This window comes from Sorex fumeus, unplaced genomic scaffold, assembly GCF_029834395.1.
Source record: "Sorex fumeus unplaced genomic scaffold, SorFum_2.1 ptg000078l, whole genome shotgun sequence".
Taxonomy (NCBI): domain Eukaryota; kingdom Metazoa; phylum Chordata; class Mammalia; order Eulipotyphla; family Soricidae; genus Sorex; species Sorex fumeus.
The window spans coordinates 5,039,655-5,048,574 of record NW_026606135.1 but is presented as its reverse complement, the minus strand read 5'-3'; the positions used below and the strand labels follow the sequence as shown (position 1 = coordinate 5,048,574).

Here is an 8,920-nt window from a genome sequence, read left to right as displayed (position 1 = left end):
CATAGAACTGGTAGTTACCCTTGAGTACTGCTAGTATGTCCAAACAAAAACCAAATTAAACTCCAAAACCCAAATCAAGACCAACACCCTCCCCCCAACTTTTTTTTAAAAGGTAGAAAAAGGAGAGAGAAAGGTATGTCTAATGATCACACTCTGTAGGAGTGAGTGATGACTGGGTGTGACCATCACTGGAGATGTAAAATTGAAGTGGATGTTTCTGCCCTGAGATGGGATGATTCAATGTCTAATGGGACCTACCTGCCTCTTTTGAGATCCCAGTGAAGAATTTCCACCGAGAAGTGAGAAAGACCTGAGTTTCTGGCTGGACCCTCACTTTACTGTGGGATCTGCCTTCTCAGCTTAGTATCTATGTTTCCCTTCCAGTGACATATGACTAAGAGGATGCCTCTCAGAGATGCGTTGTGAGGACTGAGACAGGTTCAAAGCCCCCCACTTAAAGATTGACACACCACACTTGGTCTGTACTTTGATCTCTTGGTACTTTACTGCTAAACAGCCTTATGATGTCTATTTTCTTGAGATATTATAATTCATTCCTCTTCCCTAGTGGACACTGAGAAGGGACATAACTCATAGAAAAAGGGTCAGTGAACTCAACAGAGGACATAGACATGGCCTTTACCTATAACTTTGCAGATGGCATGTTTTTGCAATTCTTATTCCCATCATATTCACTGCAATGATAGAAAGAGTGGTTTTCTGGGTACCTCAGATGAGTAGAATACAAGTGCAGAAACCATAAGGACATATAAAAAATAAAAGCTATTCTGGAAAGCAATAATGCTTCCAATCTTAAAATAATTGTTTATAAATAATTAGCTAAATCAATGTGCTCTGATAGGATGAGATGAATCTATAAGCTAAATTTATGTTTAATAAATGTCATCCTTATTTAGTAAACATACTAATACTGGGACATGAGGGCATAGAACAGCACACTACATTTGATGAACTGGAACGATAGCACAAGGGGTAGAGCATTTGCCTTGCATATGGCGGACCCGGGTTCGATTCCTCCATCCCTCTTGGAGAGCTCTTCAAGCTACTGAGAGTATTCTGCTCGCACGGCAGAGTCTGGCAATTTCCTTGTGGTGTATTTGATTGCCCAAAACAGTAACAACAAGTCTCACAATGGAGACGTTACTGGTGCCCACTCGAGCAAATCGATGAACAATGGGAGAACAGTGCTACCAATACTGGGAAAATTCTAGCTTCTTCATAAGCTGATGTGTTACTTTTTATTTCCTGACTTTAGTCGCATTCCATGTCCTTTGGGAAGCACTCCTTTCCCTCCATGCTGAAAAAAATGGACCTCAGGCTAACTTATGGATAATAACCTACAGTACTGCAGGGGATTGCAATTGTTTTCTTCTCTTTGGGTTTTAATTTCTAGGTGTAGATACCAGTTGTTATTATTACTATTATTATTGTTATTGTTATTATTATTATTGTTTTTTGGATACACACAGCTGTGCTTAGCACTTACTCCTGGCTCTGCACTCAGGGATCACTCCTAATGGGATCAGGGATTATGCAGGGCCTCAGGGATAGAAACTGGGTCAGCCAGGTGCAAGGCAAGTGTCTTGCTTGCTGTACATTTGCTTTGAACTGAGACTAGATCTTATTATTGTGGTATCTTCAGTCCCCAGTGAAGTGCCTGGCACAGAGAAGGAAATCTGAAAATGTTAGTAAAAGAAAGGGAGGGAGGAGTAAAAGAAGGAAAGGGTAGAAGAGGGGGATAAAAGAAGAGAAGAAGAGTGTGAGGGGAGGGAGGCGTGTATAAATGGTCCCCCTCTTTCCAGGGACAAACAAAAAATCATTTGCAAATGAGTTGGTCTTCACTGACTTTTGCCTCTAGAGTCATTTCCTGTTTCTTAGGGACCTAGGCACTGTGCTGTAAGTAACTCAGAACTTCATTCTGAGTAGCTGGGGACCAGGTGACTAAGGATCCTCACTTTCAAATGTGAGTGGATGAAACTTTCCTCCAGACACTCTGCTGCTCTTTTGCATTCACAGGGACTAAGCATCCTGGGAAGTTGACCTTGAGCTCCAAATATCTCTCTGATCTTTTCAGCTCTTTCAAGAGCTCTGCTTATGTTGCTTAAAGATAGAGATTGCTGTTTCCCCAAACACAAACCCTCCTTAAGCAAAACTATATTTTTCCTTGTGGGGGCCTGGCTAGTGTAATCCTGACTGTGTGTGTTGTGAGGGTTTGTGTGTTTGTTGTTGTTGTTGCTTGTTTTTACTTATTATGATTATTTGCTCTCACTCAGGGGTGCTCAGGGCTTAACCCTGGCTCTATGCTTAGAAATTACTCCTGCCTTGGGGTGGGCTTGGGCTGCTGGGAATCAAACCTGAGTTGGTCACATGCAAAGCAAGTAGACTATAAACTGTACTATCTCTCCACTCCTTCCTGAGTTTCTTTTCTGCAAGAATAGACAACAAATTGCAGAACCCGGAAGGAGGGGAGGACTCTCAGGAGCTCCTAGGCTCCCTGGACTTCACTGGCAAGGTTGCAGTGAGCCAAGCTTGGTCATGCCAGTGCGTAGTAGCACCACCTCCAGTTCTGTGCTCCTTACTCACTCTGCCGGCCACATAAGGTGGAGTCTGCATCCCTCTGCCCATTACACTACAAGGTTTGCTTGGCAGTTGGCAGATTCCCCTTCCAACACGCAGCTGCCCTCAGCGGGGTCTGCCCACAGGCTCTCGCTGCTCTCAGATGGACAGAGGGGCTTCTTGCATCCCATTTCACAAACTAAAGCATCTCTTTTCCTCTAATTCTCATAGATGTGAGGACGATGCAATTCCCCTTGACAAGCGGCACAGGTACCAGTTGCTAAATGGGCACACTTTCCCAGTTTATCCTTGAGAGCAGGCTGGGCCACCTCCCCCTTGCCATTGCTCTCTGGGCTAGTGAGAGGCTGGGGCTGGGGTGGAGGCAAGAGGAGTCAGGAGGCCACTGCAGGTGGGAGGCCCCTCGCGGTCAGGAGCTGATAGAGACCTGGTGGGCACACAGCCCTTCATGCAGAGATCCACCCATGCAATAGGAGAAAGACAGGAGCCGGGCACAGAATGACACCTGCACACTTGTTCACCTTTTGAAAGGTAGCCTTTCCTTTATCAGAAAAGAGCCTTCAGAGGAAAGTTTCCTCCAGTAAAGAAAAACCCATTCTCTTGGCCTAAAGGTTTCTGTAGAACTGCCTTGGGGGAACCATGCTCATGTCTACTGGAGGTGGTGGTGAAGCTGAGACTGGCCCCCAGGCCTGCCTGAGGCAGGTGTGTGGACCGGGTAGGGCTTAACTCAGGATTTCTGGGGGCTTCCGTAGGATGTTTGCTCATGGTGCCAGAAGTCTGTTGAGATGGAGGTGGGGGTGGGGAGAGGGCAGAAAATGCACAGCCCTTAGGAATGATGGGGGTGGGGATCTACCCTGGTAGCAGCGCCAGAGAAGGACTGGGGGGAAGTGGTGCTGGGTGGGTAGGGGTGGGGCAGAATCCAGCATTGTAGGGATGGGTTGAAGGGGTGAAGAAGGGACCAGTCATGCAAGCAGCACCTTTCTATGGGCGGGAGCCCTGAAGGTGGGAGTGTTCTTAGTGCCCCCACCTTCTTTGAGGCTTTGGGGGTATTAGAGGTCTGAGTAGGTCTCATGTGTGCTTATAGAAGGGATTCTGGAGGAGGAGGAAGTAAGCTTGCTAGGGTCACAGAGGACGGGGAGAGTTTGTGAGCTCTGGTACTCAGGAAATGCTGCCATCTGTGGCAAAGTCCTCCAGGTCATTGGTGGAGATGATGCTCAGGTTCCCAGCATCCCCTCCCACCTCCTCTGGGCCCCTGGGAGGCCCATCTGGGCACCTTCCCCCTGCAGAGGACTGGGCAGGATCGCCATGGGGTTCTGTGCTGGGCTGCAAGCCAGCGTGAGAGATCCTGTGGGGCCCAGGGCAGGCCCCCTCAGTGGCCAGAGGGCCCTGCCTGAGGAAGGTGGGGGCGGAGAGCTGCGAAGAGCAGCGCACGGGGGTCAAGGCTGTCACAGGCAGGGCCTGGAAGCCGGGGTACAGCACATAGGGAGCAGCGAGTGTATCTGGTGGGGTTGGCTCGGGAGAACCCCCCTCAGAAGAGGGGATGGGGACCCTGACGTATTTGCCCGTCTCTGGGTCGTAGAAGGTTTTCATTTTCACCTGGAGAGGCAGGTCGAAGAGAAAATATTCTCCCGACTGGGGGTCTTGGAGGAGCTTCTGAGTGGCTGGGTAAGGGGGCAGAGGGGTTAGGGACTGGGCCGCCCCAGGCTGGCCCCTGATGATGGGCTCCGAGAAGGCGGACACGGAGTGCCGGTGCACAGGAGGTGGCAGCGAGCGGACAGCTGGGAACCGGGGCCTTGGTCGGTCTCCTGGGCATAGTGGCCTCTCCTCCCGGCTGGCCCTGTCCTCGCAGGTTTCCCCATGCTTCTCCTGCATCTGGTCGAGCTTTCTCCTCTTGCTGGCCAGCTTCTTTGCCCGCCGCAGGGCCTTCTCTGTCTTGGGTGGCACTGCAGGGGGTTTGTTGGCTGCCCTCTCCTGCGGAGCGGTGGGTTCGGCTTTCTCGGGGAGACTGGTAGGCAAATCCAGCAGGGAGGTCCTTGGAGAGACTGTCCTGAGCTCTTCCACGTATGGCTCAACTTGGGGGTCACAGCCCGGCTCCCAGGTGAGGGCATGGGTCAGGTCCTCCCTGCGGGTGAGCCGTGCTGGGCCGGGGCTGGCCCAGGGGGTCTGCTCACTGGGGCCTTGGGAAGGGTCATCCCAAAGGCTGCACGAGGCAGGGGAGCAGGCGTTGCTCTCATCCAGGGAGCTGGCATTGGGGGACGCTGCCATCTCACTGGATACCAGTCTTCGCCCCTGTGACCCTGCTCTGGGCGTGGGCAAAAGGTGGCACTTGAAATCTTGTGTCTCTTCTTCTATGCAGGTTCCCAGGTGCTGAAGAGTAGACTGGTACTCAAGGTCACCTTTGGGCAAAGCAATGGTGGGGATGCTCCTGGTAGTGTCTGGCACCCCTTCTGTGGACCTGCTCTGGTCCTCACGCACCCCAATTCTATGAGTATCCTCTGGTGGTAGCCTCATCCCTTTGCTCTCTACCAGGAATGGAGGGGATGGGACATCGTCCTTTGGAGCTGGGTCCGTCCCGGCTGTACTGGGCCCCTGCCTCTGATCCTCATAGTTCTGGTACCTTGAGAATGGGCTTCGCACGCCTGCAGGTGTCATCTGCTTCTCTGGGGCACACAGACCAGCATCCTCACCCCGGCCTGGTCTTGGTGATCTCCTTTCCTTGTGACCCCCACTGCTGCCAAGCGGGTCCTCTGTGGACACAGTCCTCAGGAGTGGCAGCATAATGGGCTTAATCACTGGCGTGGCTCTGAGGGTGTTGTCCTTGATTGCAAACAGCAGGTGCTTACTTGAAGCAGCAGACGTTGATGGGGTAGGGACTTTGGCAGGTGGCAGGGTGGTGTCCTTACTTCCCCTCTTCCAACTGCCTCTGAAGTCGGCTTCCTCCCCTGATACCTTCCCGGGGCTGCCTCCAGACAAACTTTCCCTTTCTCTTTGCATCATATCCCTGCCCTGGCTGAGTTCCTCTGTGCATGCAGTTCCATCCTCCAACGCACCCTCCTGTAGCTCCTCTTCCTCCTTCCCACTGCCGCCTGAACCTACCTCATCCATCCCATCTTCCTGCTGACTCTCGACAAACCACACTTTCTGCTGATCCTCAAAGGATGCGAAGGACTGATCAGAGGAGCTGGTGCTGAACTTGGCCTTAGTTTTCAGGCCTGGCATGAAATCAGACTGGGTGTCGCTGTAGAAGACATCTTCCTCCTCGGGAGAGAGGGGCCCCGGGGAGAATTTCTGGCTGAAGTTGGGATTCTGAAGTCTTGCTTCCTCTCTCTGGGATTCTGTCTCTTGAGAGATAGACCTCAAGCATCCGTTCTCTTGTTGGCTGGGGGTCTTCCAATTCTCTGCTGCAGTCCTGAACATGGGTTGCTCACTACAGCCAAGCTGCAGTGACAGGCGCTTCCTGGGGCTTTGCTCCCTGCTGTCCAAACCCCAGCCGGAAGTGGTGGCTCCCACATCCGGTTCTCCATCGGAGTCATCCTTCTCAGAGCTGTTTCTGTCGGCAGTCTCACCGTTGACACAGAGGGGGTGCTGGGCCGGAGCTGGAGAAGAACTGGCAGTTAGGTGGTGGTCTGCTGAGGCAGCACAGGGCTCGGCCGGAGGGTCCTTCTGGGGACCAGTGTGTGGCACGGAGGGGGTGTCAGCTGCTCTGCCCCTCTCCTGCTCACCCAGACTGTCTTCAAGGCCATTAGGCAGGAGGACTCCATTGCTCATGGGCTCTTGCTGGCCCCTGGGCCTCTCCTCGAGGCCTTTTGAGAGAGGCGAGGGGCTGTATGTGCTCTTCACACACTTGCGCACGTCCTTGAGGATGAACAGCAGGCTCGGGGCTCTGGGCTTGTAGTTGTCCTGGGACTGATTCTCTTCGGGCTCCTTCTCTTCGTATCCATTTAGCTGTCCTGGTGGCGAGGGCAGGGGCTCCACCAGTCGGTTCTCGGCGGGCTCCAAGACATGCTTGGTGGGGATGATGGGGGTCAGAAGCTTACTGATATTAAAGGGGTGGTGGTAGTGATCCTGGGGCTCCCCGGGTATGTCCAGTGTGCCATTTTCTGGGAAGCACCCCTGGGGATTGTGCTTTGTATACAAGGCTGAGTCTCGTCTGTTATTGGTTTGCTGTTGCCTCTGATCGTCAGTGTCCTGTTGGCTGTCTCTCCCCCGAGGCCGGCCTCTGCCTGGCTTTGGTTTCCTCCAGGGAGCCTGAGTTGGCTTCCGTGGAGGGTCAGGCTGAGTGTCGGGAGCGTTCCCTTCTGGAGCAAATATCTGAGTTCCAGGATCCCTGGCGCCCCAGGGCCCAGATGTGGCAAGTGTGTCTCCTGTCAGCCTCTTCTCCTCCTGACCACAGCTGGCCCGCACTTGGCAGGGAGATACTCTCAGCTCAGGGCCATTGTGCTCACTTAGCAAGGATGTGTCCTCTGAGCATTGAGGGCCTTTGCTGTCAGATACAGTGTCAGTCACATCCTTTCTCTCCAGCAGCCGGGGCTGTCGTGCATTCCATGACTCGAAGGCACTGTTTTCACTGTGCAGAAAGGTCCCTTTGGGAACCCGGGTAGCTTCTCCTGGGACTGGTTGGTGGGGCGGAGGAGGGAAATTGCACTCGAATGAGCTGGTGGCATCCTCCGGAGCAGGGAGAAAGCTGCTGGAGCTGTGAGCGGCTGCTTCCTGGTGACTAGGGGTCTCCTGCTCTCCCAGATTCCTGCCGGGCTGAAGGCTATTGTGATGAGGGCCGGAGACTTCGGCAGGAACCCTCCGGACCGTCAGAAAGGCAGAATCAAAGCAGAAGTTGACACTGCTTTCTGGAAGTGGGGCGAATTTCGGGGGATGTTTGAAAGCTGGAGGCTTGCAGGTAGAAGGTCTACCTTCAGAGTGCTGGCTCTCGGCGCTGTCAAAAGATTTAATTAATGAGGAGACTTTGGAAATCGGCCTGTTGCTGTTCCTCAGGCCGGAAACGGGCACCTCGAGTCTCCTCTGGCCTGGCGTCAGAGGGGGGCTGCTCTTGGGATACCTTTCCTCCCCTTGCACGTACTTGGGCTGCTGTTGGAGTGTGGCCGCCCAGCCCGTGTGCTCCGTGCCCTGCGCGGGTAACTGGCTCCAGAGGCCACTTTTCCTCTGGGTGTGGCTCACGGTGCCCTGGTGAACATTCCCGAACACCTGGCGTGTGATGTCGGGGGACAGGGCCAGATCCGAGTCCTGGAAGGATGTGTCCTCTGAGATGCACAAGCTCCGGAAGGCCCGGTCGGTGAGGCTGCTCACTTCCCTGTCTGCATCGTCCAGCACGCTGCCGATACTGGAGGTGTCACTGAACCCATCTGTTCCCTTCTTATTCCCCTGCATGGTCTCAGCGGTGTCTCCGGTCAGCAAGTGGGTGTGGGTGCGGGTGCTTCTGGGTGGTGATTTCACTCTCTTCACACAAATTAGAGTTTCCTGTTGATCAGATGCAATTGCAAACTGGGATTTTATTTTATTTTTTCCCTCTGCAAAAGGAAGAGTGCAAGGTATAAACAGGATATTCAATTCAGCAGTCCCAAATAGGAGCTTATAGGCTGGTTCAGACTGGTACCTTGGTGCTTGTGATGGGTAATTTTGTGTCAACTTGGCTCAGCTAAGATGCCCAGTTTTTGGTGCAATGCCAGTCTAGAGGTCGTTATGATGGTATTCTTAAGATACATTAGTATTATAGTCAGTGAAGACTGAGGAAAGCAGATAACAAATCTCCAAATCTCAGAAGGCTGAGAAGAAGGAATTCAGCCTCTGACCTTTGGGCTGGAGCTGGGTTATCAGCTCCTCCCTGAGCTTTCTTTCAGTCTGTCCTGCAGACTGGCCAGTCCCTTAACATAATTTTTTTTTATTTTGGGAGGGGTCCAGGACGTGGTTTGGGGCCATACCTGGCAATGTTTAGGAGTTATTCTTGATTCGGTGCTCAGGAATCACTCCTGGCAGTGCTCATGACAATATGTAGGGTGCTGGGGATTCAAATCAGGGTTGACCTCATTTAAGGCAAGTGCCTTATCTCTTAAATTGTATCACTGGCCCCCAAATAAATATCTTGCTATAGATCTACATCTATTGGTTTCTTTCCACTAGAGAAGCTTGATCAATATTCAGACTTGTCTAGAGCTTGTCATGTTCTTGCAAGCTCTCCCAGAATATTTCCTGGGGTAAGCCAGGTTAAACCCTCAGAATGCCAGAGGGTTTTCTCTGTGGTCCTGAGCATGGTCTGCAATGGAGTTTACTTACTTTTTTGGTGTCTATCTTCTTGTTAGACTTGGGAGCTTGC

The 8,920-nt window shown here is 52.4% G+C and overlaps 1 protein-coding gene across 1 annotated transcript; it reads right to left on the bottom strand.

Moving 5' to 3' along the window:
• Positions 1 to 3,124: 3,124 nt before the first annotated feature.
• Positions 3,125 to 7,977, bottom strand: CUNH10orf71 (chromosome unknown C10orf71 homolog). The gene has a single exon (XM_056130509.1). The coding sequence runs from the start codon at positions 7,975 to 7,977 to the stop codon at positions 3,754 to 3,756; it is 4,224 nt and encodes a 1,407-aa protein (XP_055986484.1). The 3' UTR covers positions 3,125 to 3,753.
• Positions 7,978 to 8,920: the final 943 nt, after the last annotated feature.

Bases quoted from the DNA above. Each gene is read 5' to 3' on its own strand.
- CUNH10orf71 (XM_056130509.1), bottom strand. From the start codon at position 7,977: ATGCAGGGGAATAAGAAGGGAACAGATGGGTTCAGTGACACCTCCAGT.